The 25,796-nt window shown below is 59.8% G+C and overlaps 10 protein-coding genes across 10 annotated transcripts; 5 read left to right on the top strand and 5 right to left on the bottom strand.

Moving 5' to 3' along the window:
- The first annotated feature begins 227 nt into the window (after positions 1–227).
- Positions 228–2,183, top strand: SDRG_07646 (T-complex protein 1, theta subunit). The gene is made up of 4 exons (XM_008613492.1): positions 228–514; positions 566–1,529; positions 1,580–1,977; positions 2,025–2,183. The coding sequence occupies exons 1-4, from the start codon at positions 287–289 to the stop codon at positions 2,070–2,072; spliced, it is 1,638 nt and encodes a 545-aa protein (XP_008611714.1). The 5' UTR covers positions 228–286; the 3' UTR covers positions 2,073–2,183.
- A 270-nt stretch (positions 2,184–2,453) lies between these two features.
- Positions 2,454–7,330, top strand: SDRG_07645 (hypothetical protein; the record flags this gene model as incomplete). The annotated part of the gene is made up of 23 exons (XM_008613491.1): positions 2,454–2,593; positions 2,651–2,789; positions 2,834–2,955; positions 3,006–3,040; positions 3,085–3,233; positions 3,287–3,377; positions 3,423–3,652; positions 3,696–3,895; positions 3,943–3,998; positions 4,045–4,193; positions 4,235–4,302; positions 4,344–4,599; positions 4,642–4,780; positions 4,822–4,968; positions 5,138–5,237; positions 5,286–5,373; positions 5,422–5,531; positions 5,581–5,716; positions 5,762–5,827; positions 5,872–6,129; positions 6,180–6,293; positions 6,346–6,900; positions 6,954–7,330. The coding sequence occupies 23 exons, from the start codon at positions 2,454–2,456 to the stop codon at positions 7,281–7,283; spliced, it is 3,678 nt and encodes a 1,225-aa protein (XP_008611713.1). The 3' UTR covers positions 7,284–7,330.
- A 146-nt stretch (positions 7,331–7,476) lies between these two features.
- On the top strand, positions 7,477–8,429 carry SDRG_07644 (hypothetical protein). The gene has a single exon (XM_008613490.1). It carries the CDS (start codon positions 7,535–7,537, stop codon positions 8,402–8,404), a length of 870 nt encoding a protein of 289 aa, XP_008611712.1. The 5' UTR covers positions 7,477–7,534; the 3' UTR covers positions 8,405–8,429.
- Positions 8,430–8,962: 533 nt separating this feature from the next.
- On the bottom strand, positions 8,963–15,318 carry SDRG_07643 (hypothetical protein; the record flags this gene model as incomplete). The annotated part of the gene is made up of 12 exons (XM_008613489.1): positions 8,963–10,179; positions 10,224–10,452; positions 10,496–10,627; positions 10,689–10,877; positions 10,925–11,623; positions 11,677–12,786; positions 12,832–13,641; positions 13,689–13,874; positions 13,918–14,062; positions 14,109–14,736; positions 14,776–14,935; positions 14,986–15,318. The coding sequence occupies 12 exons, from the start codon at positions 15,316–15,318 to the stop codon at positions 9,050–9,052; spliced, it is 5,751 nt and encodes a 1,916-aa protein (XP_008611711.1). The 3' UTR covers positions 8,963–9,049.
- Positions 15,319–15,337: 19 nt separating this feature from the next.
- Positions 15,338–17,101, bottom strand: SDRG_07642 (hypothetical protein; the record flags this gene model as incomplete). The annotated part of the gene is made up of 7 exons (XM_008613488.1): positions 15,338–15,485; positions 15,535–15,584; positions 15,628–15,907; positions 15,958–16,203; positions 16,259–16,476; positions 16,524–16,869; positions 16,917–17,101. 7 exons carry the CDS (start codon positions 17,099–17,101, stop codon positions 15,338–15,340), a joined length of 1,473 nt encoding a protein of 490 aa, XP_008611710.1.
- Positions 17,102–17,142: 41 nt separating this feature from the next.
- On the top strand, positions 17,143–17,739 carry SDRG_07641 (hypothetical protein; the record flags this gene model as incomplete). The annotated part of the gene is made up of 3 exons (XM_008613487.1): positions 17,143–17,196; positions 17,244–17,485; positions 17,529–17,739. The coding sequence occupies 3 exons, from the start codon at positions 17,143–17,145 to the stop codon at positions 17,737–17,739; spliced, it is 507 nt and encodes a 168-aa protein (XP_008611709.1).
- A 20-nt stretch (positions 17,740–17,759) lies between these two features.
- Positions 17,760–19,839, bottom strand: SDRG_07640 (hypothetical protein; the record flags this gene model as incomplete). The annotated part of the gene is made up of 10 exons (XM_008613486.1): positions 17,760–17,993; positions 18,040–18,165; positions 18,207–18,496; positions 18,543–18,662; positions 18,707–18,845; positions 18,888–18,926; positions 18,970–19,128; positions 19,178–19,374; positions 19,417–19,515; positions 19,557–19,839. 10 exons carry the CDS (start codon positions 19,837–19,839, stop codon positions 17,760–17,762), a joined length of 1,686 nt encoding a protein of 561 aa, XP_008611708.1.
- Positions 19,840–20,282: 443 nt separating this feature from the next.
- Positions 20,283–22,688, top strand: SDRG_07639 (hypothetical protein). The gene has a single exon (XM_008613485.1). The coding sequence runs from the start codon at positions 20,314–20,316 to the stop codon at positions 22,660–22,662; it is 2,349 nt and encodes a 782-aa protein (XP_008611707.1). The 5' UTR covers positions 20,283–20,313; the 3' UTR covers positions 22,663–22,688.
- Positions 22,689–22,710: 22 nt separating this feature from the next.
- On the bottom strand, positions 22,711–24,465 carry SDRG_07638 (hypothetical protein; the record flags this gene model as incomplete). The annotated part of the gene is made up of 5 exons (XM_008613484.1): positions 24,391–24,465; positions 24,196–24,347; positions 23,221–24,153; positions 23,053–23,172; positions 22,711–23,007 (listed from the first exon to the last, which is right to left on the bottom strand). The coding sequence occupies exons 1-5, from the start codon at positions 24,425–24,427 to the stop codon at positions 22,711–22,713; spliced, it is 1,539 nt and encodes a 512-aa protein (XP_008611706.1). The 5' UTR covers positions 24,428–24,465.
- Positions 24,466–24,561: 96 nt separating this feature from the next.
- On the bottom strand, positions 24,562–25,766 carry SDRG_07637 (hypothetical protein). The gene has a single exon (XM_008613483.1). The coding sequence runs from the start codon at positions 25,744–25,746 to the stop codon at positions 24,637–24,639; it is 1,110 nt and encodes a 369-aa protein (XP_008611705.1). The 5' UTR covers positions 25,747–25,766; the 3' UTR covers positions 24,562–24,636.
- Between the last annotated feature and the right edge of the window lie 30 nt (positions 25,767–25,796).

The following is a 25,796-nucleotide window of genomic DNA, read 5'->3' as shown; positions in this document are numbered from 1 at the left end:
CCAGGCACGACGAGTCGACGGCCTATGTCATGTGCCTGCGAAGTTGCCGCCTTTAGTTGGTGGTCAATGCAGTCGACAAGTCGGTTGTAGTCGTTTAGTCGCAAAGTTAGTCGGTTCAAAGTCTCTCTAACTCGATATTCCCTGTCGCAATGCATATTGATTGTCTGTATAAAAATACGTGCAAAAGCGTATGGAACGTATGTAATAAAAAAGAAAGGCCACCAGAAGAGTGGTGTGTGGGGCATTTGCGCTTTCCAGCGGCTCACACAGACTACCGACTTCGACGATGGCGAAATCCATGGGCTTCAACCCGGCCGCGGGCCTCTCGGGCCTCCTCAAGGACGGCCACAAGCACTTTGAGGGCGTCGATGAGGCCGTCGCCAAGAACATCGAGGCCGTCAAGCAGCTCGCCGACATCTCGCGCACGTCGCTCGGGCCCAACGGCATGCGCAAGCTCGTGATCAACCACCTCGAGAAGATCTTTGTCACGTCCGACACGGCGACGATCGTGCAGGTAGAGATTTCGCATGGCAAGGCGTAAGGATGCCCACGACGTCGATTGTAGGAGCTCGAAGTCGTGCACCCGGCGGCCAAGATGGTGGTCATGGCGGCCAAGATGCAGCAGACGGAACACGGCGATGCGACCAACTTGGTCGTTAGCATTGCCGGCGAGCTCCTCATGCAGGCCGCGCACCTCCTTCGCATGGGTTTGCATGCGTCCGAGATTGTCACGGGCTACAAGAAGGCGTACGAGAAGGCGCTTTCGATCTTGGAGTCGCTCGAGGTCCACCGCATCACCGACCTCCGCGACCAGGCGCAGCTCGAAACAATCATCCGTCCCGTCGTTGGCGCCAAGCAGTACGGCTACGAGGACCTCCTCGCGACGCTCATTGCCGACGCGTGCTTGAACGTCATGCCCAACAAGCCCAAGGCGCCCAAGATCAACGTTGACAACATCCGCGTGACCAAGATCATGGGTGGCAACGTGTTCGAGTCCAAGGTCGTCAAGGGTATGGTCATCCAGCGCGACACGGAGGGCTCGGTCAAGAAGGTCGAGGCCGCCAAGATTGCGGTCTTTGGCTGCGGCATTGAGGTCTCATCGACCGAAGCCAAGTCGACGGTCCTTATCAAGTCGGCCGACGAGCTCATGAACTACAACAAGGGCGAGGAAGAGCGCTTGGACGAAGCGATCCGCAGCATTGCCGAGTCGGGCGCCAAGGTTGTCATTGCCGGCGGCTCGATCTCGGAGATGGCGCTCCACTTTCTCGAAAAGTACAAGCTCCTCTCGATCCGTATCCAGAGCAAGTGGGAGCTGCGCCGCCTCTGCCGCGCGGTCAACGCGACGGCGCTCGTGCGTCTCGGCGCGCCGACGCCCGAAGAGATGGGCTTTTGCGACTTTGTCGGCGTCCAAGAGATTGGCGGCAAGAAGATCACCATCTTCCGCCAAGAAGAAGAAGACGCCAAGATGTCGACGATCATTCTCCGCGCGTCGACCGACAACGTGTTGAACGACCTTGAGCGTGCGATCGGTACGTTCGTATATCGCTCGATCTCGGCTCTCATCGCCTGCTGCTTATAGATGACGGTGTCAACACGGTCAAGGCCGCGTGCAAGGACACGCGGTTCGTGGCCGGCGGTGGCGCGACCGAGATTGAGATTGCGCGTCAGATTGAAGCCTACGGGAACACGACGCCGGGCCTCGACCAGTACGCGATCAAGAAGTTTGCCGAGGCGCTCGAAATCGTGCCCCGGACGCTGGCCGAGAACGCGGGGCAGATGGCAACGCAGGTCATCTCGAGCCTGTATGCGGCTCATGGCGCGGGCAAGGCCAGTGCCGGCGTCGACGTCGAGTGCGAGAGCGAGACGGGTGTCGTGGAAAACATGCTGGGCGCCAAGGTCCTCGACCATTTGGTGACGAAGAAGTCGGCGCTGCGTCTCGGTGCGGACGTGGCCATCACGGTCCTCCGAGTAGACCAGGTACCGTCGCTCCGTTGCTCTTTCTTTTTGCTTATACTTGTCTACAGATTATTATGGCCAAGGCGGCCGGCGGTCCCAAGCCGCGTGGCATGTAAGAGACCAATGGATCTTCGTTTAGGGTTAGGACAACAAACAAAAACGCTAAGGCAGTAACAGGGCAACGCAATATCTCGTCGCCTCGCACCACCCACCCCACTACAACCCTGCCGGCTAGATAGATAGATAGATAGATAGATAGATAGATAGATAGATAGATAGATAGATAGATAGCCGCCCACGACGGCGAGCATCCCGCCTGCCGCATCCGACAAGGCGCACTGCCAAGCGCCCTGTGGCGACCGAGATGCAGTGGTTGCCGTCAAGCTGGAAGACTGCCGAGCTGTCGAGGCGTGGATCACATCATTATCCGAATATGTCACATCATCGGGGTTGGGGTTGGACATGTTCGCAGTTGAAACGCCGGAAACTGCAAACCGATGGGCAGTGGCGCGTCCGTCGAAGTGTTTGGCGACGGTGAGCTTGAGACGGCGCTCAAAGCGCCGCCGCGGTGGAGCTCGTGGGACGCCTTTCGCGCCGGCTTCAACAGCATCGTCAACGCCATTGTGCGACCGCCTCGGTGCGCCTACGAATCTCAATCTCAATGTCAACCACAAAAACAAATCTCTCATTGTAGGCACGACTACAAGGACGCCGACTTGGGACCAACGACGTTTGTGATCGACACGATCGCTGTCGAGCGGCGGGACTTTACCGTGTGCAACGAGACCGGCGCGACGCTGGTGTGCAGTCTCTGGGCTCCGATCGATGGCGCCGTTAGCTTTTTTGAGATTGAGATTCGCAGCTCATTTCCATGTAGACGCACTGCGTACTGTACGTGCATGGCATGAGCGGGTCGCGCGTCGAAGGCCTTAGCCTCCTGCCGTCGCTGCTCCAGCGCGGCGTGGCGTTTGCAGCTCTCGACTGCGCCGGCTCGGGCAAGTACGGGCGTCTCGCTGCTGCTACGCGTGCTCAGACTTCGCAATGCTTAGATCTGACGGCGCGTACGTCTCGCTCGGCCTGCACGGTGGTGTCCACGAAAACTGTGGACAAGTTGTCATTGCATCCTAGAAAGCCGCGATCTATTGGTCTGCGTCCGGGCGCTGCAGACGTACCACTCGGGGCAGTTGACGTCGCTGAGTCTCTGGGGCCACTGCATGGGCGCCAACGCCGTGCTCCTCCTCTGCAATGCACTCCGTCTCGAGCGCACGCATGTCCAAGTAGATTTTATATGTTGTCGAGGTTGATAGATTGATCTTTTGATATTTTGTAGCGGACGCTGGCGGTGCGGGACTTGCGCACGTCGGTGAAGTCGCTCGCGGGCCGCAACAGCATCGTACTCGATGCCACCATTGCTCCCTGCGGTGCGACCTTGTTTGTGCCATCGACTGAAAAGAAGTGCACGATAGGCGACGAGCCCGGGATCGAAGCGGGGGCCGTGCTCACGCACATCAACGGGTCGAGCGTCGCAGCCATGGGCGCCTTGGCAGCGCTATCGCTACTGGGAACGAATGCGTTTGCCAACGTTGAGTTTGCTGAGCTCCAAGAGCATCCACAGCCGTACGACACGCCGTCTTTTGTGACGTGGCTCGTGCTTGACAGCGGCTTTACAGACCTCACGTCAGTCCTTCTCGACATGGTATTTCATCTGTCAAACCACCAAAGCAAGCATTTATTGGTAGGTCAAAGCCGCCCAGCGAGACGGCCTCTCGTTGCCGAGCTTTCTCGTCTCGGCCGCACTCGCTCTCGTGCGCGCGTCCATCAAGCGCCGGGCGGGGTTCGATCCGCAGGCCGTTGCGCCGCACGCGGCCATTGAGCAGTGCCATCTCCCCGCCATCTTTCTACATGCTACACAAGACGACTTTGTCCAGCCGCACCACAGGTAGACCAGACCAACGAGACTGGCGCGATGAGACATGTCTTTTAAAGTGAAGACAACTTTAAGGCGTGCGGAAGCGTTGTCAAGCACTACATTGCACTCAACGGTACGTAATCTCTCGTGTCAACCGACATCGCAAGGCAGCGAGGTAGGTACTCGCGACATGCGACGGAGTCCATCATTGCTCCAACACGTCTGGCCGGTCGTGGACACGCTCCAGGGTATTCCTACCGACCAGATCGCGCCGTCGGACCTCGCGCCGTGGGCGACCGCATCAACGGCCACTCAGTGGACGCTGCTCGTACGTATTTCTTGGTGAAGACCTATATCGAAGTATGGCAGGACGAGTCGACAGAAGACGCTCAGGAAGACTCGATTGCAGCCTTTAGCGCATATACGACGGGCTACAGGTCCACCGCATCGAAAAGCTCTGGGTCAACATCTCTACTAGGGATCTCGGGTCCCATGTGGTCTACCTCGTCCACGTCTTTGCACCGCGCGGAGAGTTTTCAAAGCTTATACGAGACACCGACGTTGGGTTTGGCGCCAAGGAAGCCTCGCGCCGGCCATCGTCACCGACCAAAGAGGACGATGCGGAGCTGCGCCAGTTTTGGGAAACAGCGTGCTCCAAAACGCTCTCGTGGCGCAAGTCGTGGCGCCGGGCGTCAACGGGGTCGGCGCCCCCCGCACCGATCGAGGGGCTCTCCGTATGCGCGTCTCCCTGTGCTCGTCGTCCAATGTCGGCGTAGGTGCCGGTTGCACCGAATGACTACAACGCGGATGGTGACCTCGATTTTGTCGTCGAGCGGCGCTGCCACGACGTTAAGCTCCTCTTGACAAAGCTGAGTCAGGTGCACGGCAGCCTCCACACCCCTCTCCAGCGACTGCGTACGTTGGACGTGTTGACAAAGTATGCTAGCGTGGGTTAGGGTCGCGGCTGGCGTACTCGACCAAGATGGGTGCAGCCCGACTACGAGAGCGGCAAGAGCTTCTGAACGAAGCGCTTCGAGTCATTAGCACGTGCCCCGAGCTCTTCCAGCACCCGACCGTCCTTGCCTTCTTGCAGATAGAGCCCTGTTCGTAGCTATTTGCCTTCGTGGATTGATATTATACTTTCCATCTATCCAACTATCCATCGATCGAGCATCGCAACCCGTATCTTTGAAACGTCGTCATTGGAATCTTGGGTCGACGGAGAGCCTTGCGCAATGTATTCCATGTGGCTAGGAGTTGGTCTCGGTCTAGCCGCCGCTGCCACTCTCGACTGGTCGCTCGTGCCGCTGAACGCGACGTCGGTCGTGACGACGACACCTCTCGGCTGCACGTGCAAGCAGCCGACCCCAGTGTCTGTCCCTCGTGCTATGTTATTGCCGCTGACGTTCATAGGAACTAGCACGGGTGCGTGCAGCAGCTTCACATGTGCTTGCGCGTGCGATGTGACGGCCGGCATTTGCGACGCGCGCTGCTGCTGCGACCCCGAGGTGTGTCTTCGTACGCCTACCGCCGCTAGGATTTAAGGGCTCGTGTAGTGCTCGCCGGTCCAAGTCGCAGCCATGCAAGGCAGCTGCCTCGCAACCGACGTCCCTTTCGCGATTCCCTACTGCGACGCCTCGCTGGTGGCCATCAACACCAAATATGGGTCTGCCGTCTCGATGTCGTAGCTATCTACTTCTTAAATTGGTGGGTAGGATGCTCGAGATGCCCGATGCAAGCAGCGATGCCATGTGCGTGTACGTGGCCAACAGTGACGTCAGCGGCACGTACTATGCCCCGCCAACACCCGGCGCTGTCGCGTCGTCGACGTCAGAACCGTCCTACCAGCAGGTACCATGTGTTATGACGCGAACGGTGAAGCACGGAAGTCTCTAGTCGCTACTGACGCAGTCACCGTCAATGGCGTTTTCTACGATGTACCGCAATGGAGATTTTGTGCAGGTGGGTCCTCGGACTTGGTGTGTAGAGTGTCACCAACTGCGTAGGCCTATATCAACGGATCGACCGCGACGCCGAACGGCAACGGGTTTCTCATGCTTCCGGCCGCATCGCTGAGCTCGTTTACGTGCTTGTCCATCAACCCGATTGCATATACGGTGGGCGGTGGCACCGTCGCATCGCGCTGTCACGTGTTGCTCGATAACGTCACGGCGTCGTGCACGGACCTCGGGATGGCCCCGTTCGTTCAGAAGCTCTCGGTGGCGACAACGCCCCGTGCCACGACACTACTGCCCGTGACGCTCGTACGTCACCACTGCATTGATCACAACAGTATGACCGTCGTCCATTGTAGACCGAAGCGAAGGTACACACGGTGACGGACGCGGTCGACGTGACGGGCAATCCATCGGCTTGGGTGCCGTCGGTGACTGTTGACACCCAAATGTGCACCGGTGTCTTGCAAGAGGTATTGGCGCATATGTGGTGTGACGCGGGGAGCCGACATGGCTATCTCGTAGCTCACGTACACGATCACGCACGATGGCAACGGCACAATTCTGAGCGTTCAAGCGTCCGTGGTCCTTGGCTCGGTGCCGCTGGGTGCGACGTCGCTACCCCGAACATTCCGCGCTCGATTTGTAAGCACAAGCTTCGTCGTTCGGTCGCAAGCGTTGGGGAACTTGATCTCGTACGAACGGTCCGGGAACCCCGGATACCTCGATCACTTGCCCTTGCGTGCCGGTGTTCTTAGCACCAATGGCTCGGTGCAAGCCATCGCCGAAACGCCCGGCGGCTTTCCGCTGCTGCAAGCCGGACCATGCGCCAGCAGCACGACGAGTGGCGCCAAATTTGGCCGCGATCTGCTCGTCTCGTGCTCGCTACCATTGTCGCTGACCGATTTCAAGGCGTTTTGCCTCTCAAGCGTGGTGCCCCAGGCGCTGCAGGTGGCCACCACGCACGTCGCTGCCTACGGCAACGCCGATCCGTTCAAAGTCAGCGACTGGGTGGCCGTCACGGCACCGGCGAACGCCACGTCCGGTGGAGTCTACTCCAACGGCGTGTGTACCAACGTCGTACGTTGCTGTTTTGCAAAACGATTTCGCATCGTCTGAGACATGTCGTGTAGATCACGAGCGCCCACATTTTCGTCTCGTACACTCTGACGGGCGACGTGCAAGCGCCACAGCGCAAGATCACGTCGGTTCTCGTGAGCTACGCCAAAGAGAATGTGATCTTTGGGACCACCGACGCCAGCATGTCCCTTCTATTGTCGACGACGCTTACGTATCGCGAGGTCGCGTCGTTGACACCGACGGACCTCATTTTGCCGGCGCCAGACATTTGGTTCACGCTGCCCAGTGACGTATTCTACCCGTTCTTGCTCGCCTCGTCCGCGCGCCGCGTCGACGTCCAACTGCATGGCGTCATCCTCGCACTGTATTGTTGGATGCGCTAAGCGTCTGTATTTCCGACGACAAGCGTTTCTGTCTTTTCACATTGGACGCACTATTCGCAACAATACTATCGTAAAAGCCTCTCCAATATCTCGCTTTTGCACCGACGTCCTTTGAAGTTGGAGGGGCATCTAACGCTATGGCTCGAATCAAGAAGAGTGTTCTTGTCGACTTCTTCTAGTCTACAATTGTACGTTGCGCCAAGTCTCGCGCCCCGTCGCTCGGAGGAGCCAACTGTCGCGGGACACATCAAATGGAGACGCCTCCCACATGTACGCAGGTGACCACGGGCTTCCAGGCGAGTCGGAAGCCGCCGGCCACGGTCGACTCGATCAAGCAGGCCTTTGAGGACATCTCGTTCGATCGCATGCGACGCCACTTGACGGCGTCCAAGAAGCCGTTCGTCGTCATCTCTGGTGTCTCGGTCGAGGTCTTCAACGCCTACTTTGAAGACGACGAAGCCGCTCCGGTCGCGCTGCGCTTTGTCGACCTCGTCAACGGCAGCATCATCATCACGGACTTTCCGTCGGAGGCGCACGAGTATTTCATCGGCAATTTCGAGAGCGAGTTCCTCCACGCTTCAGGCAATCATAAGGAGGTGCGTAAGAGTGGCTCGTTCACGGCGTCACGCGGCCAAGGCATCATGAAGAAGGCGGCCGACGCGACGTTTGGTCCAATGCACGATACGCTCAACCGAGGCCCACGGCCGACGCTTGATGAAGGACCACCGCGCGTGTTGCGTGACGTCTCGGACTGGGTGACGCTAGCCGTCGAGGTCGGCTACGCGCAAGCGTGGACGGGGCTTCTTGTCGCAGGCAACTGGTGGTCCAACTACGTCGGCGTCAAGTACGTGGTTTTGGCGCGCATCGACGAAGAGGCAACGACGCTGGAGTACCGATTGTACGAGATTGTGCTGGTGGGTGATCTCGCGGTGCCGTCGCAGCAAGGGACGCTGACGGTCGAGGACGATGCAGCTGCAGGTGATCACACCCTCCGCTTCGACACGCGCGTCGTTTTGGCGATTCCTCCTGGACTGGATTTGCCGCCTCAAATGAACGACTTTTGCAACGTGAACTTGCTCGACCTGCTCCAAGAAACTCGTCGCAGCATGATCAACGGGTAGCTAGATATGATCTTGCATCGTATTGTGTTAACGCTGAGCTACGAATGTGCTTCACCAACCAACAACATCGCAAGCAAGGTGTGGCCAAGAAGCAGTCGTCATTGTCTGGGATCCGTCGTCCATCTGCTCGGAAAGCAGCGCACCACGCTGCATGAAGACGAAACGTCAATTCGGTCATGGCTTTGAAACATTGTGGGCTCACGTGTGGCAGCAACTGAGATTGCGTTTGATCTTTTTGGCACCCAACGTTGGGCTATCCGATACGAGTGGGTCACATCTTTGCTGCTTCGACGCCGAGAGGTCGCCCACCCGCGTGCTCTTGCACACAACTATGTCACGTTCTCGTTGACGCGCATCAAATGCACGAACTGGACGCCAATGTAGCAGAGCCACTAGTTGTCCGCATCCCGACCGCCATATATTGGCTCGCAATTGTGCGACCATACATGTTTGAGGGGCGTCCAGAACCCAGAAGATGTTATCAACGACAGCACCGTGTACCCGTCCGCGAGGCTCACGTGGCTCACCAACTCAACATGTCGATTTGGATTCAAACGGCTCGCAATGGTGCGATTGGCATTGTATTCCTGTCGTCGGTTCGACTAGTGATCTTTAGAAACTTATAAACTGCGATAAACGAAATGCTCACTTCTTGTTGTTGTAGATACACGCATACACCTCGTGCTCAAACCGATCCTTTTCACGCAGCTCGGCGCCGCAGCCCAAGGTGCATACCACGAACCGCATCGGGCAGATGGCTTCGTGCGCCTTGAGGTGGCGCGCGACGAGGTGCTCGTTGCAGCCCAGGGGGCACCAGATGGTGCGGTACTTGCATTCGAACGTCTCGTGCTGCGTCTTTTCATGGGCCAGCAGCGGCGTCTTCATGCAGCCGTCGCGGCGAAAGACACACTCGACCGGCCGCATGCGGCACTCGGCCGTCTTGTGCGTCGTCATATCAAGCGCGAGGATCCCGCCGTCGCCACATACACCACACGCCTGGATGCGATGCGGGCACTCGGTGCGCTGGTGGAGCTCCAAGAGAGTCGCGACAATGTCTTGTGTTCCACACCACTCACATGGCACGGGACGCTTGGTGCAGAGACTACTGACGTGCTCTGCCATGTCGCACGCTCGGACGCGCCGTCCGCAGCCAAGTGTACATGGCACGAACCGGTAGCGACACTCGCAGAGGTGGGTGTCGACGTCGATAGCGCGGACAGTATGGCCGCAGCGATTGGGACACACCATCGGGCGATGATCGCAGAGTTGTTCGTGGTCGGCTTGCGTCTCGGGTGTCGTGCCGTCGACGCACGCAAACACACATGCGATCGCGCGCTTGACACAGGCATCGGACTCGTGGACCGAGCGGTCGCAAAGCCGCACAAAGCCGCAACCGAGGCGACAGCGCACGTCACGGCAGTCGCACTCGAATTTTACATGATTGCTCACGTCGAGGGCCCGGAGTTCCATTGCGCAAAGCGGGCACGGCACCAAGCGTAGACGACAAGACTTTGTATGGGCGTCTAACTTGTGCGCGAGGCTGCCTTCGCCACAGAGCGGACAAGCGACCGTGCGATGGATGCAGTCGTGTTGCATGTGTTGGCGCAATCTACTCGCAGCGACCGTCAAGCCGCACTTGGGGTGGGTACAGGGTAGCGGCCGATGCGGGCACTGGCGTACTACGTGGTCGGGCACCTCTTCGCTCCACAGGTCAGGCTGGTCGCAGCCGAGCGGACAGGTCACGATGCGTTTGGGGCAGGTGTGCAGCTCGTGTTCTACATGCTGCATTGGTGCCCATCCAAGAAGAGAAAAAGTCGACCTTGAAGTGGGTTTCGCATGGCGACAACGAGACCTTGGCCGGCCTCGACGACGGGTGCCGTGCGCAATTTGACAAAGCCGCAGCCCCACCGACAGATACCGTATGCTGCCAACCGATTGAAGATCTCGAGGGTCTGTTGCATGTCAGCCGCGGCTTCCGAGAGGAGTCCCAGCACGGTTTCGTTGCGCCGTTCGGTTGCAAAGGTAAACGCGGATCGGCCGTGCACGTCCTAGCACCGCATGATGTCATGACACGTTATCATGCATGTGTACTTTGAGATGCACGTTGGCCTTATGCTCGAGCAAGAAGCGCACGAAATCTTCCTTATTGTTTTGCGCCGCGTGCATGAGCGCGGTCTGGCCAAATCGCGGGTCTTGAACGTTGACATCGGCGCCACGGTCCACCTATTTTTCATACATGTGATCTGTCATCCTGACCAAACTTGGCGTTTCATCCGTATCGTACGAGCATGCGGCCGCACATGGTTGTGCCGTAGTGCGCTGCGACGGAGAGCGCCGTGTGACTAAAGGCGCCATCGAGCGATGTGCTGATAAAGTTGGGCGACGGCCGACCCATCTTGCGGTCCAAAAGGTATTCGACCATGAGGACGCAGACGCCGTCAATATTGGTAATGAAACGTTCTTCACTGGCTGCCTACAACACACTTGGTTGCTGCGAAAACGCGCGTCGTATCGAGGTACCTGCATGAGAAGCGTCATGCCAGCGGGCGTCGCGTGGTCTGGAAAGGCACCAGCGTCCAAGAGACCACTGGCGGCAACATAGTCTTTGGCCGCAATGGCGGCCTCGAGCTGGTCGTGCATGTGGCGCATGTGCCGTGTCTTGCGCAAGATCGTCTTGCGATTCAGTTGCTCGAGTCGCGTTGCGTTTTGGTGCTTGCTGCTTGCAACGACAATTGTCGCCACTTCGTTTACCGTCGCGTCATAGATGGACCCGATCCGGTCCCAGCCACGCCCGTCGCGGTACGGCATATAGGGGAAGCGGGATTGCCCCAAGCGACACGAATCATCCAGCGTCAGGCGCGATGGCGGCAGCACCACTTGCCACGCGTGCAGACCAAAGTCCTTGCGGCGGGGTTGGCCAAACTCGATTTGGCCTGGCATCATGGCCGTGGGCTCAACGTACGTAGGCTGCCACACGGGTGCGTGGCCGACATCAACGAGCAGCGGCAGCATGTCCGTGTGTCCGTTGTATGCGGCTTCGTGCAGCGGCACGCGCTGGGTTTGCCGGCAGCGTCGAAGTGCCTTATAGATCGGGCGCATGGCCATGTACCGTACGATGCGAAAGGCTTCGGCATCGTTGGTTCCGACGTACTTGGCTTGCTGCACGTGAAAACGCACTGTAGTTTGGAGCAGCTTGGCCGCCAGAGACCGCTCCGTGTCCTAAACAGGCATATCATTTACGGTATGTCATGATGACATATCACGCAGCGTACTGAGTGCCCGCCGTTGGCGCCGCGACTCAAAAGTATCCGGACGGCACGCTCATTCCCAATGGCCGCCGCGTAGCTTAGTGGCGTGTGTCCATTCAAGCTCGTAAATGCCAAGAGCTCACACACGAGGACGCGACGCGTCTTGAGATGAAACTCGGCCGCCGCGCGCTGCTCAATAACGACAACGCGGTCCAGCTCCTCTTGGCGCGACGGCAAGCACCGGTGCGCCGTCTTCATGTCAAACGTGGCAGTCGCCAAGTCGATATCGAGCTGATGAATTTCAGCGAGGACGCTTTCGCGTCGTTCTTTGAGCACCTTGGCTTCGGCGCGGGCCTTTTGATTCATCTCGACGCCTTTGACCCACGTGCCAAGTGCGTCGACAGTCGAATTGGTGATCGCATTGCGGCGGCCGTGGCGCTGCTTATGTATAACCGGCGCCGCGTCGAGCACCTCGGGCACCACCAATTCCGCGGCCCCAATCTCACGAAACGCGTCATGCTTCAAGCACTCACGCCGAACCTTGAAGAGCACGTCGGGCTCGATCGCGAGCTCGTGGATATCGAGGAGACGCCGCAGAAAGCCGCGGTCCATGAGCATGGCTTGCGCCGTCTCCCACCACTCGTGCGTCGAGAACGCACCTGTCTCGTTGAGGCGCTTGGGTTTTGGCAGAATGCCCTGGAAGAGCGCCATGGCTTTGAGAACGACCACGAGGTCCTCCGGGGGGTTGGGTCGGCTGATGATGTTGATGATGTCCTGCGCCGTGATCTTGCGGACAATGTCCCGGACGGTCGTTTCTGTGTGCACGCGAACAGCCTCGAGTTTGGTTTCCTTGGTTTGTACTTGGGCGAGCTGACCCTTGTTGTACTCCATCGAGTCGAGGAGACGCACGACGCGCATTTGCTTGGCTTCTGTATCGGCAATCGTCGCGTTCATGATCTCAATGTGCTCGATCAAGTCGGTGCGGGCGCGAGCGAGGTTTGCCCGACTCTCTTCGAGCTCCCGTGCCAAGTGCCACCCGTGGCTGTCGCGATACGTCATTTCCCCGCCAGCAACAAGCTCTTCCATAGTGTCATAGTCGGACGCGCCAATCGCAACAAAGAGCCGCCGTTGCTCCTACGGTGCCTGCCACGTAAGACGTGTCAGTATGACAGATCCCACCTGTTCCAGCTTCTCCCGTTTGGCAAGCACATCGAGAATCGTCGCGTCGCCCATTTGCTCGGCAATCGAGAGTGTCGAGAGACCGTGCCGGTTTACATGGGACACGATCGCACGGTACTCGAGAAGGAGTGGGATCAGGTGGGCTTGTTTGTTCAAAATCGCTTCGCCGAGCGGCGTTCGGCCCCGAGACGACTCTTTGTTGACGTCGGCGCCGTGCTCCAAGAGGGCACGCATGAGGAGCACATCGCCTTTGGCACACGCAAGCACGAGCGGCGTGTACCCCGTCTCAAACTCTGCATCGACTTCGTCGAGGGCAATCTTGCTGAGAAAACCAAGCACGACATCCATGTCGCCGCATTTGAGCGCCCACATGAAGCCATGCAGCCGGTGCTTGAAGCACGGCACAAGCCGCTCGCGCACGATCCACGCTTTTAGCGGCCGCGTACACGCGACGCTACCCGCGCCACACGGTACCTTGTGGTGGTCGCAGCTTCGAAGATGGCCAGGGAGCTGAATTGCTGGCACTTTGGCGCCGCATCGATTCGGGCACGACACAAGACGCCGCACACAGTCGGCTTGCATGTGCCGCGGCAGCTGGGACATGGCGAGTTCGATGCCGCAGTGCAGTGGACAGTACGTCGGACGATGCATGCAGTCGTCCAGATCGTGCTTGGCCACATCGCACTCGCGTATCCGTGTGCCGCATCCCTTGTGACAGTACAGTTCCCGCTGCGCGCAGTCGAATTTCACATGGTGGTCAAAGACTAAAAACTGGATGGTTGTCGCGCACTGAGGACAAATCACCGCGCGCTAATGAAACCGTCACATCAGGCAACGCAACATGACATATCACACACGTGGGGGCAATCTTGGAGGACGTGACTTTGAACTTGGTTGACGCACAGATGCATGCCGCAACCGAGTTCGCACACACCAAATGGTCGTTGCGGACACTCATTGCTGTCGTGCGACGCAAGGTCGCATGCAAACACATGCGCCTGGCAGCGAGGACAGGGCACGAGACGTTTGGGACAGACTGTGGCCTACGCACCGTGACGTGGCATTGTCTTTTACACTGCGACGTACCTCGTGTTGGTCAAAGGACGCCCGAGGAACTTGTGCTCCACACGTGAGCCGACAGCTGCGCGGAAACTGCAAGCACGTCATGCGCACGTGGCTTTCGATGGCCTCGAGCAAGCATGGCTCGTGACAGTGCGGGCAAAACCGCTGGCTACGGCGACCTTTCATTCAAGTCCTCGCATGAATGTTGCATATACCTCTTGGGGCACTCGGACTCTTCGTGCTCTAGCAGCGCTTCCATTGTCAAGGCTTTGTGGCAGCCGAGACGACACACGAGAATGCGCTTCGAACACCGCTCTTTCAAATGGTGTTCAAGCTGGAACTTGGGACAGCGCTGACCGCACTCGTTGGGACAAGCGACGCTTTGCAGTGGGCACACACTCGCCACGTGGTCAAGCCGCGCACTCGCCGCCATGGACGGACAGACCCAGTCGGTGGCCAAGACGGCTGGGTCGAGTGCATGGTAGACATAATTGAGGTTGACCCAGACGACACGGCCTCGAAAGCTCACATAGTGCTGCGTGGTCTCGGGGTCGTACTTGACCACCATACCGAGCTCGATACGGTCCAAGTCCCGGGCGTGGTAGGCCTCGAGAAGCGACGCTTGACGCGCCTCGAGCCACGTGCGGAGGTACGCTTGCGCCCGCACTAGCGCAAACGACGACACCTTCTCGTCGAGGTAAGTGGCGAGGTGCTGGAGGCGAGTGAGAACGCCGTTGCGCGTCACATCAACGCCCGATGGCGCCATGTCAGACCGTGTGCACGTCGTTTCTTCTGCGTCCCAGCGTGTGTCGCCAAAGAAGCACATTTTCTTGCCGCACAGATCTACAAGAGCTGAGACAATGACGTCACCACCGCGTCTACCATATGGGCACCGGGTCACACGTTTGGGGCAGTCGCCGCAGTGGGGCTCGTAATGACCGTAGATGTACTGCGCTTCCATGCGCGCGCCGCACCCTAGCGGACACAACTTGATTTCTTTCGGGCAGTCCCACGCCAAGTGCTCATCGAGGAATGTGGCAATCTACAGCGCATATATGGCTCATACATAGGGCTGGAAATCACGAGACGCACGAGGTTGGACACGCCGCAGTGGTTTCGACACGACACGATGCGAAAGGGACACGTCGTGTCTTCGTGAATGTGACGCGCCTCGGGCGGCCCGAGCACCGCGTCACAGCCATGACTGGCCCAATGGCACGGTCGTTTGCGGCGAATGCACAGACTCTCGGTGTGAAAAGCCGTGTCTTCAAACGTGTGGATCTCGCCGCAGCCACCGTAGAGCTTGCACTCGACGAGGCGCTTGGAACACGCGCTTCGCTTGTGCTTCTTGAGGTCCTGCCCCAGCATGGCGTGCTCACAGGCAGGACATGCGATCGTGCGGAGTGGGCACTCGTTGGCCTGCATGGTGTCGGGTTAGAGAAGGCTATTGGTGCGGTTGGACGACCTCGTGCTGGGGCCGCGCTTGCCACTGCAGCACCTTGCCGCACTCGAGACGGCACTCGACAGGTCGGTAGTGGCAGTGTTCTGACTGATGCAGCTGCATGGTGCGCCACGGCAGCACCGCCGCGCATCTACATGGCATTGGAGACAACGCAGTATGACATACCACAATCGCTCTACCCGAACTGGAGGTTCACGCACGTGACATCGCGGTACGCGCAAGTTCGCTTCTACACACGATTCTCAGCTACGCGCGTACACATGTGCGCGAACTTCATGCTCGGCGAGGTGCTGGCTCTGCATGTGCTCCTTGCACTTCTCACATGCAACGTCGCGCCGCGGACACTTGTGGGCTTCGTGGTACCCGATGAGGTCGTGCGCGTTCTCGGTGCCACAGCCGAGGGCGCACGCCACGACACGCGTCTTGGCCTGCAGCGTCGTGACATGCGTCTCGTGCGCGCGCGCCTGGTCGCACGCGCCTTGGAGCAGCGCGACGACGTCGGTATGCCCCCCGGCGGTGGCATAAGCCATGGCCGACTTGCCTACAACGTCTCTACATCAAGGGAAGGTCACTATGACAGCTCATTTTGTGCCCAAGTGTACTCGGCGAGAACGTGATGCAAGAAGTGCGTGTGCCACTCGCTTGCTTCGTTTGAGACGTAATCCGGCTGGCTACTTTGGGGTAGGAATCTCTCGCGGTATTTGCTTAGTAGAATCGCCACCACGTGGGCTTTGCCATTCCGAGACGCGTGACTCAGCGCCGTCATCTTTTCCCGGGTCATGTACTCGACACGTGCGCGGTGTTGCAAGAGCAACTGCACGGCGTTCGTGTGGCCCGAGTAGCTCGCCCTACATCACGCACGTCATCACGTCATGACCCGAACCACGTCGGGATATGGCATACCACGTCAGCGCTGTATGCCGCAGCTTGGATTCATAATCCACCATGGCCCCGTGCTGCAGCAGACAGCGCAGACCCTCCACGTCATCGACCGAGGCGGCCTTCGTCAACGCCGTCCACCCTTGCGCGCTCTCCGCGTTGACAAAGAACGGCGGGCCATTCGGGAACGCGGCCGAGTACATATCGTGCGAGACGGCGGCGGACGTCACGAGCGCGAGCACCTACACGCATTGCATCCGGCTCTGTTTTCATACCACGGTCATCGCACCTCGTGCGGTGCGTACGGCGAAAGCAGCGCGTGGAGTTGCGTCGTAAGTGCATCGTTCATCTGCGCAATCGCGTCGTGCTGGGCCGCCGCTTCTTGATTGGCATGCGTCACCCGGTGCGCGACAATGTGGGCTTGTACCGCCAGCTCGAGGCGACGACCGACGTGGACGTTGTTGGTGCGCCGCGCCCAGTCGAGCGCAGTCTTGCCACTCGGATCCTTTGCAAAGATGTTGGCGCCGCGCCGGAGCAGAATGTTGACCGCGTCCGTCGTGTCGACGTCGGTCGTCGCGGCGGCCTTCATGAGCGCAGTCTTGCCGTGGCGGTTGGCGGCATTGACGTTGACGCCTCTAACGACGCCTCATGAGCACGCATGCAGCTCATCGCCATCACGCACCGGTCCAGGAGCAAGTCGAGCACGTCGATTTGGTTGTAAGCGACCGCATGGAGCAGCGGCGTGTCACCGCCATTGGCTTCGACGTCCACTGGGACTTCGCCCGAGTCGATCATCCAAATGACGAGCTGCATGTCATGGCGCCGAAGCGCATCTTCCAAGCGCTTCTGGACCTTGAGTCGTCCCATGAGACCGTTATTGTACGAAACCGAGACGACGAATCGATATAATGACGTGGAAGGACGTGGTCGCCTGCTACCACCTCTGTGTGCCCCTCAGCATCGTACAACGCCCTAACCTGCTTGCGTGATTTCTCTACTGTTGACGTAGATGGTGAGTCTCCAGCTGCAGTGCCTCTTCTTGGGCGTGTGCCCGGGCACCGCTCTCCCCCTCCTCTTTGCACCGGGTTTGGCCAACGCGATCTTTGGCATATCGCTTGCATCCGCGTCGCTGCTGCTCGCCCTGGCGCTCTTGCCGGCACCGCGGCTTGTCCACGCTGTAGTGTCGGCCCTCTCGGCCGCAAGCCACTTTGTACTTGCCTGTCTCTGCCTCCATGTGGTCGCGACCGCCGCGTACGTTGCTGCGATCGATATGTCATGCTGACGCAGAGCGTAGGGACGCGAGTGATCTCGTATGGACTGCTGGGAGCTCAACGCTGCAAGCTTACTACAAGTCGCCCGAGAACGTGCGCGCCGCGATGGTAACGCTGAACGGCGCAGTCGCTAGCATCCAGCTGGTCCTTGTCGTGGTCCTGAGCTGCAACATTGGCATTTACATGGTGCAGCTCGCGTCCTATTGTATATCGAAATGCACGCTCGTGGCGTAATCGTTTGTCTATACAAGCCACTATGTGCTGTTGTTGGACGACCGGAGCTCGGCGATCCCGTCGAGGACGGCGCGTTCGTCCGGACGCAAGTTGGAGAGCCGCCAGCTGAGCTTCCACACGTACGCAAGGCCGTTGCCGTCACCGCACGCCACAAAGTTGCGCTGGCGCGGGTTGAATTCGACCGTGTACAAGGCGGCTGCGCGCTGCTTCCCCTCGGGCAGCGACAAGGTCGCAACCGGGCTGAGTCGGTTCACCTGCCATGGCCTTTGTAGCAAGGACACCCGCACATATGTCGCCCACCTGCAGATCGTAGACGTAGGCATTGCCATCTTCACTCGCGACCGCAAACACGAGCGGGCGTGTCTTGGACCACGCAACGGCGTACAGATAGCTCGTGCCGACTTGGAAGACGAGCAGCGGGTCCCGCTACGCGTTCCATGAATATGACGAAGGCACGGGGTGACTACTTGGAGGTAGTGGTACAGCCGCACGCTGCCATCGGACGAGCACGAGAGAAAGAGGCTGCCGTGGAAGGGCGAGAATGCCATGTCGTACACAGGGCCGCCGTGCGCTTCAAAGCTAAAGTCGAGTGCGCTCGGGTACAGGGCGCTGAGATCGGGTTTGGCGTCAAAAACTGCGCTGACGCGGACGTCTCGGAGCTTCTTGTCTTTGGCATACGCTTCGACGAAGCGGCGCAAGTCGGCTGGCTGCGGTGCCATACTCGCGATGCGAAGGGCGTTGTTGGACCACTTGAGCTCTAGTTTAATACGTGGGACAAGAACGGACGTCGGTGCCGGCGGTACCGCCTTTGGCCGTCATCTTGGTCGCCTTGTTGGCGAAACAGCGGCTAATGGACCCGGCTTCCGAGCCGACGACAAAGCTGCGGTTCGTCCGGTCATTTGTGCGAAATGCAAGTGCCACGCCTGCATGAGAATCGAGGTGTCGATGCAACAGAAAGGGTTTGTACCGCCAAAGAGCGGCGCTGGCGCGCCCTTGCTCGGCTTGAGCTTGGCTTTTGGGCCTAAAAGGTACCCTTCCACAGGGTATGCGAGCTTGTCCTTGAGCTGCCACACGAGCACCTTGCCGTCGCCGCTCACACTGGCAATCTAGATGGCGATGCATATTCTCGGCCTCCAAAAGGCGTTTACATTGTAGTCGCGTGCGACAGGGTCGTAGATCCAAGACACCTGGTCAAATGAGCCATAAGTTCTCATCTGGTGGAGGAATTACCTTGGCAATGGGCTCGCGATGAAAGTAGTCGCCAATGCCAGACGACGCGACGAGCGTCTCCTCCAGCGCCGTGTTCCAGACGAGCACTTCGCCGTTGAACGAGCCGGCGGCGACGACAGCAGGCATCGTTGGGTGGTGTGCAACGCACATGAGACCGCTCTAGCCGTCAGGTGAGCACTCGATTGACAAGAAAACGGGCCAGGTGTACCGAGGTCTCGAGCACGACACTGGGCTTGGCCACGTTGAAGTCAGGGTGGAAGATGTTCCAAAGACAGAGCGCGGACCGGTAGTCGCACCACCCCGAGTGGTCAAACCGGCCATACGCGACCGCAAGCACGGACCCAGTGGCATTCCACGAGACGCCCGTGCATTGCAACTGCAACGCCGAAGGGCGCCCGCCGTTGCCTAGAGTAAGGCCATGAGATGGGTTCTTGTACGAGCGACAACTCTCGGCCGGCGCCTTGAAGTGCGTGAAAAAGTCAAACGAGAGCGTAAAGAGGCGCGTGAGGTCGGCGTCGTCAGCATCGGCCTCCTCGACCGAAAAGTCTACGATGGCCGTGTGACAGCGGAGCCATGGAGCATCGTACCGTCAAAGGCCAGCGACTTGGCGCTTGCCTGCATCTCGCGCAACATGAGCCCACCGACATCGTTTAGAAAGGCCTTGACGCGGTCGTCGTCGACAGCCACCTTGCCGGTCGACGACTCGATCGGCTCGGTCTGGCACCAGCTGTCGGCAGCGATCGCAGTCTGCGTGTCCGCCGAGACAAACTCGACGCCCGGCGTCTCCGAGGTCGCATCGACGCCAACCTTCTTGACCGCTGCCTTGCTCCGGAACGAGCACCCGCCGCCGTGGGCGTCCTGGAAGCGCATGCGAGACCCTTCAAGATCGCGAACAAGCGGCAAGGTGAGTGCAGGTCGTGCGAGCGAGTGTTGGTCGTTGAAGTCGGACACGTGGCGTCAACGGGCTCCTTCGACGCCCCGGCAACGACGCTATGGCCGTCGACGAGCCTGCAGCACCGCTGTGGCCCTAGCATCTTGGTACGAGAGTGTGATCTCTTCGGACGACGGTAGGCGAGCCAGCGGCAATGGCGCTGGTCGCTGTATAAAAACGCGTCCATTCTATTAAAACCTGTCCTCCCGACAGAATAACCTATTGGACCCATCGCGTCGCACCACGGTGGCGAACTTTGGCGCACGTTTGGAATGCCACGGCGGCTGTTTAAACGCGTTGAACGTTGCCACGCGGATGCCGGATACGGTGCGGATAGCGACGGGGCAAGTGGCAGCGTATCCGGATGAAAAGTGGGGTTCGAAAAAGCTCATTTGACGACGACGAGCAGCAGCATGGACGCGTTTGGACCTGCAGCGATCGCGACCGAGGCCACGTCCGTGTACAAGGACGAGTGCATGATCTCGTTCGACACGCCGTTCCTGCCGGGCGGCCTCTACACGAACCTCAGCAGCTTCGAGTCCTTTGGCGAGGACTGGGTCGAGCAGGACGCGGCCAAGACCGGCCAGAAGACGTATTTGCATCAAAAGTACGTGCGCATTGGCATCATCAAGCAGCCGCAAGGCGAGGTGACGAAGCTCGCGATCGGCGTCGAAGGCGGCTTCCAGGAAGACAAGATTGAAATCGAGAAAACGTACACGGCCGTGCTCTTCAACGGCGCCGAGAAGACGGGCTACCAGCTCTCGGACCCGGAGCTGCCAGCGCGCGTGCGCAACTCGATCGAGTCGGTGCTCAACCACCAAGGCAACTACGTCAAGGAGCAGGTCAAGAGCTGGCAGCACGAGCTGCAAACGTCCGTGTATGCGCTCGAGCTCGTGCAACTCCCGCAAGACGACTGCAAGCTCGTGTCGCCCAACCCCGCGCATTGGGTCTGCTCGAGCGAGACATGCGACAAGAAGGAGAACTTGTGGATGAACCTCTCCGACGGCTTTGTGGGCTGCGGGCGGCAGAACTTTGACGGCACGGGCGGCTGCGGCGAAGCGCTTCGCCACTACGAAGAGACGGGCAAGGTCTTCCCGCTGGCGGTCAAGCTCGGTACGATCACCGCGTCGGGCGGCGGCGACATTTACAGCTACCCAGAAGACGACATGGTCATGGACCCATACCTCGCGGATCATTTGCGTCACTTTGGCATCCGCGTCGACGAGCTCACCAAGACGGACAAGACAATGAGCGAGCTCGAAGTCGAGCTCAACAAGAACTGGGACTTTGACTCGATCATGGAGGAAGGCAAGACGCTCGTGCCGATCACGGGCAAGGGCTTCATGGGGCTCACGAACCTCGGCAACAGCTGCTACGTCAACTCGGTCCTGCAGCTGCTCGTGGCGATTCCCGCCGTGCAAGCACGGTACCTCTCGCCCTCCGTGTACACGCCCGTGCCGCCCTCGCCGGCCAAAGACCTCCCATTGCAGCTCTCCAAGGTCGTCCGTGGCATCTACTCGGACCGGTACATCTCGGAGGAGCTGCGCCCGCTCATGCTGCGCAGCCTCGTCGGGGAGAACCATGCCGAGTTTAGCTCGAACCGGCAGCAAGATGCGATGGAGTACATTCAACACTTGCTCGAGCTGCTCACAGCAAAAGAAAAGACGGCGGCGCCATCGCGGCTCGACACCGGTCCGCTCGGGCGCCTCCCGACGTCGTCGCTCTTTGACTTCACGTTTGAAGACCGCCTCGAGTGCCTCGGGTCGCGCAAGGTCAAGTACGTCACGCGCCACGACAATGTCTTGCAGCTCCAGATCCCGCTCGACGCCGCCGTCAACGAGTCGGAGGTCCAGGAGAACAAGCGGCAGCGACTCGCCAGCATTGAGAGCGAAGAGGTGCCGCAAAAGCAGATCGTGGCCGATGTGCCATTCGCAGCCTGCCTCGACATGACGTTTGCGTCCGAGATCATTGACGGGTTCTTGTCGCCCGCGCTCGGCAAGAAGGGACAGGCCGCCAAGTGCATTCGGTTCAAGACGTTTCCCAAGTACCTCCTCGTGCAGATGAAGCGGTACTATGTCGCCGACGACTGGTCGCCCAAGAAGATGGACGTGAGCGTGCAAATGCCGCAGACGATTCGCCTTGGCGCGTACCGCAGCACAGGTCTCCAGGACAACGAAGAGCTGCTGCCGGAAGACGCGGGTGTCGTCGGCCCCGAGCCCGACATGCGCCTCGTTAGCGAGCTCATGGCCATGGGCTTTTCGGAAAATGGCTGCAAGCGCGCGGCCCTCGCCACGAATAACGGGTCGGCCGAAGCCGCGATGGAGTGGATCTTTGCCCACATGGACGATGCCAACTTCAACAGCCCACCGACCCCCAAGGCGGCCTCGTCGACGAGCGCACCGTCGACCGAGAACCTCGTCGCGATGGGCTTTACGCCGGCGCAGGCAGCGTGTGCGCTGCACCACGCCAAGAACGACCCGGACCGCGCGGCCGAGTGGCTCTTTGGTAACATGGACGACCTCGAGACGCACGTGCAATCGTTTCAGAGCACCCAGAGCAACCCGATGGAGAGCACCAACTGCGACGAGTACGAGCTCCTCGGGTTTGTGAGTCACATGGGCCCCAACACGCACAGCGGGCACTACGTGGCGCACATCAAGAAGGACGGGCAGTGGGTCTTTTTCAACGACGCCAAGGTGGCCGTCTCGGACACGCCGCCGTTTGGCGCCGGCTTTATCTACCTCTTTGAGCGCAAGCACTAGGAAAATTATCATTCTTCGATCCCTGATTTTGTAGTCTCATGTTGACGGTTATTGCACGAGCAAGCCATTGAGCACCGTCTCGTCGACGAGCTCGTCAAAGGTGTCGTCGGCCCAGAGCGCGTCCGACTCGTTTCGCTCGGCCTGGTGCAGCTGGCGCTTTTGTTTGGCGCGTTTGGGCTGCTGCTTGGGCAGACGCTGTTTTCGAACCACCTTTGGCTCGTCCACTTGGTTGGAGGCGCGCGGCTTGACGGCCGTCGAGAGGGTCTTGGCACGCATGAGCCACTTCCACGCGAGTCGACTCTGCCGCTCCTCCTTCTCCATGGCGGCGGTCTCTCGCTCCACGATCTACGCGCAAGCTAGGGTTGGGGTTGGTAGAGAGGGGTAGGGTACGTGGCGGTCGGCGGTGGCAGCCCGTCGCGCTGCGGCGACACGAAGCCGGACGTCGGTCTTGGCGAGAACGCGGCTGCGCCGCTCTTCGCGCAGCATGAGGGTGCGCTCGAGAGCTTCTCGCTACACAAGCGCGCGTGCCCACAGCAGTAAAGGTGATCGGCGTCGTACCTCGAGCTGCGACTGCTTCAAGCGTTTTTCCATCTGCCGCTGCTTTTCTTGGCATTGCTGCAGAAGTACTTTTCGCCGCAGCGCCGCGTGGGCCATGTTGCGCTTGTGCGCGTCCTCGTCGGGCGCGACGGACGCCGACTCGGCGCGCTGGACGAGCACTGTCTGGTACGGCATTGGGCTCAGCGTGACCGCAATTGTCTTGCGGCGCTGTCGCAGCTGCTTAATTGGTACGTTGGCGCGCGCCTCGGGCACCTCAAGCCGCGCGGTGGATTGCTTTGGGAGGCTCGGCAGTACGACTTTGTTCATAGGGCTCGTTGGGAGCAGGACAGTCAACGCCGGTATCGTCGACGGCACCTCGCGTTGCGCAGGGGTCCACGGCGACGGGAGCGGCGCCATCGACACCGATTCGGGCTCGTCGACTTGCGGCTCGGCGGGTGGCAGCGCACAACGCGCGACGTGCCCGCGGTAGAGTGCTTGGAACCGAATCACAGCGTCGAGGACGTCCAAGAACGTCTCGCGGACGACGTGCATGCGGTACACGCTCTGGAGTGTTGTTGCTGCCGAATGCAGCTGCTGCCAGTGCGCCTGGTGCGCAAGCCATTCGCACTGAGAAGCCCGGTGGCGGCGCCATGCTGTCTGGAGGCGGTGCGCAGCCTGGTGCCGTCGCCGATGCCGCACCCGGTGCACGAGTGCGTGCGTGAGCGTGGCCGCCGCGTGGGCCCGCACATGTCGTGCGACGATCGACACGTGCATGCGCCAGACGCTCGAGATGGTCGTCGCGGCCACGGTCTGTCGTGTATGCAGTCGCTGTAGAAAGGCCCGCGCGGCGGCTTGCAGGACAGCCGCTGCTCCGTGGCAACGCGCTTCGACTCGCTTGGCCTCGCGCAGCTTTTTGCGCTGGACGGTCCTTTTCGCGTTTTGAATCTTTTGAATCTACGATTTGTTGAGAATGCGTCGTCATCATCACGGTGACACCTCGAGATCGATCTTGAGCCGCTGGCGCTCAATGGCGTCCTCTTGCGCTTGGAGCTTGCGCTCGGCGCGGAGCCGCGCCGCGGTCGCCGCGTTGAGCGTCGTGTCTTCGTAGACAGCGCCAATGTACTGGCGGGAAAACTTGGACGAGATGCCTACGCGCCTTCGTCACCCAACTGTTTGTAGAGGCCAACGCACCGGCGTCAAACATCGACTTGGCCGGGCGTCGGTCCATGCTGCCGTCGGCGCCCGCTAATAATAGGCGAGTCGCTTCAACTAAACGTAAAAGTGCAATCGACTAAGATTGCAGATGTTGGTGCACGAGTCGACAGACTGTCCTTTCGACTGGTAGACTAGAGACAAATGCGATGGCTTGTAGTACGGGGACTGTATTATCATTAAGGGAAGCGACAGGCATGCTAAGGTGGTGTACGTGGAGGCTGGTCATAAGCGCAGTCGGGACCGATTCGGGGTGGACCCGACGCGCAAGATTTGACGCGGTGCCAACGACTCGGAGCCTTCGAGCGGTGTGAGCGGCTTCATCGAGTCGCGTCGCTTCTTGGCTTTCCCCGCGTCCTTGGCAAAGAGGCTCGTGCCAAGCGTCATGGAGCCAATGTGCACGGTGAGCGCCGACTCCATCTCGGGTTGGGACTTGCCCGACCAGACGCGCTCCCACGCCTCGAGCGCGTGCACGTGCGATGGCGCGAGCGAGCCCGGGCGCACGAGGCGTATCCACGCAATGGCTTGGCGCGCCGAGAAGCCGTAGGTTCGCATGAGGAAGCCGCCGACGCATGTCTGCGACCGGTGCAAGCCCGAGCTGCAGTGAACCGCGACCGTGCCGTGACTGCTCTCGACCGCCTCAAGGAACCGATTGAAGAGCGAGTCCCACGACTCGCCTTCGCACGTCATGTCGAGGTACTCGACGCCGACCACATCAACGCACGTCGGGCGCTCGAGCGCAATCACGACGCGCGTATTGTGCTTTTGAAAATACGGTATGTAGGGGCTCAGTGCCAAGGACGACGGCTGAAAGACCGCGAGTTTCTTGCACGACCACGTAATGGCCCCGTGGTCACCGCTCGCGCAGCGCTCGATCTCGTCGACGTCGAGATTGGCCGAGACAAAGCCGAGACTGGCCGCCTTCTCCAGGCCCTGTAGCCAGTCGAGTGCGTGCAGCGGAAACGTCGGGGACGATGAAAACGGGTCGGGTGGCAAGTACAAGTGTTCAAAGGGCGCGTGGGCGACGGCCGCCGTCGTGCTGTGAAAGAGGAGGCGCCACGCTCCAATGACGCAAATGGCCTTGGCCCGATGCGCCTGCGCGTCTGCGAGCAGCGAAATGCAGAGCGTGTGGTCGGGTGGTAGCGCCTTGGACGCAGTGTCAATAGCGCCGGCCGTGCGCACGACGTGGCCAAGGCTCAGCGACGTAGGTAGTTGGAGCTCGTACGGTACGAGGCGGCGCGTCGGCCACCACGACGCCGGCGGTCGTTGCCACCACTCGACATACAAGACGCGGTCGCACACGTGGACGCGCTGGCTCCACGCCGTGGCCTGCATCGGCGACGAGTTGCGAAACGTCCCCATCTATTTCAAACCCTCGCGTAGGG

This window comes from Saprolegnia diclina (genome assembly GCF_000281045.1).
Source record: "Saprolegnia diclina VS20 unplaced genomic scaffold supercont1.22, whole genome shotgun sequence".
NCBI lineage: Eukaryota > Oomycota > Saprolegniomycetes > Saprolegniales > Saprolegniaceae > Saprolegnia > Saprolegnia diclina.
The sequence above is the reverse complement of the archived record's forward strand: the minus strand, read 5'-3'. Positions and strand labels throughout refer to the sequence as shown.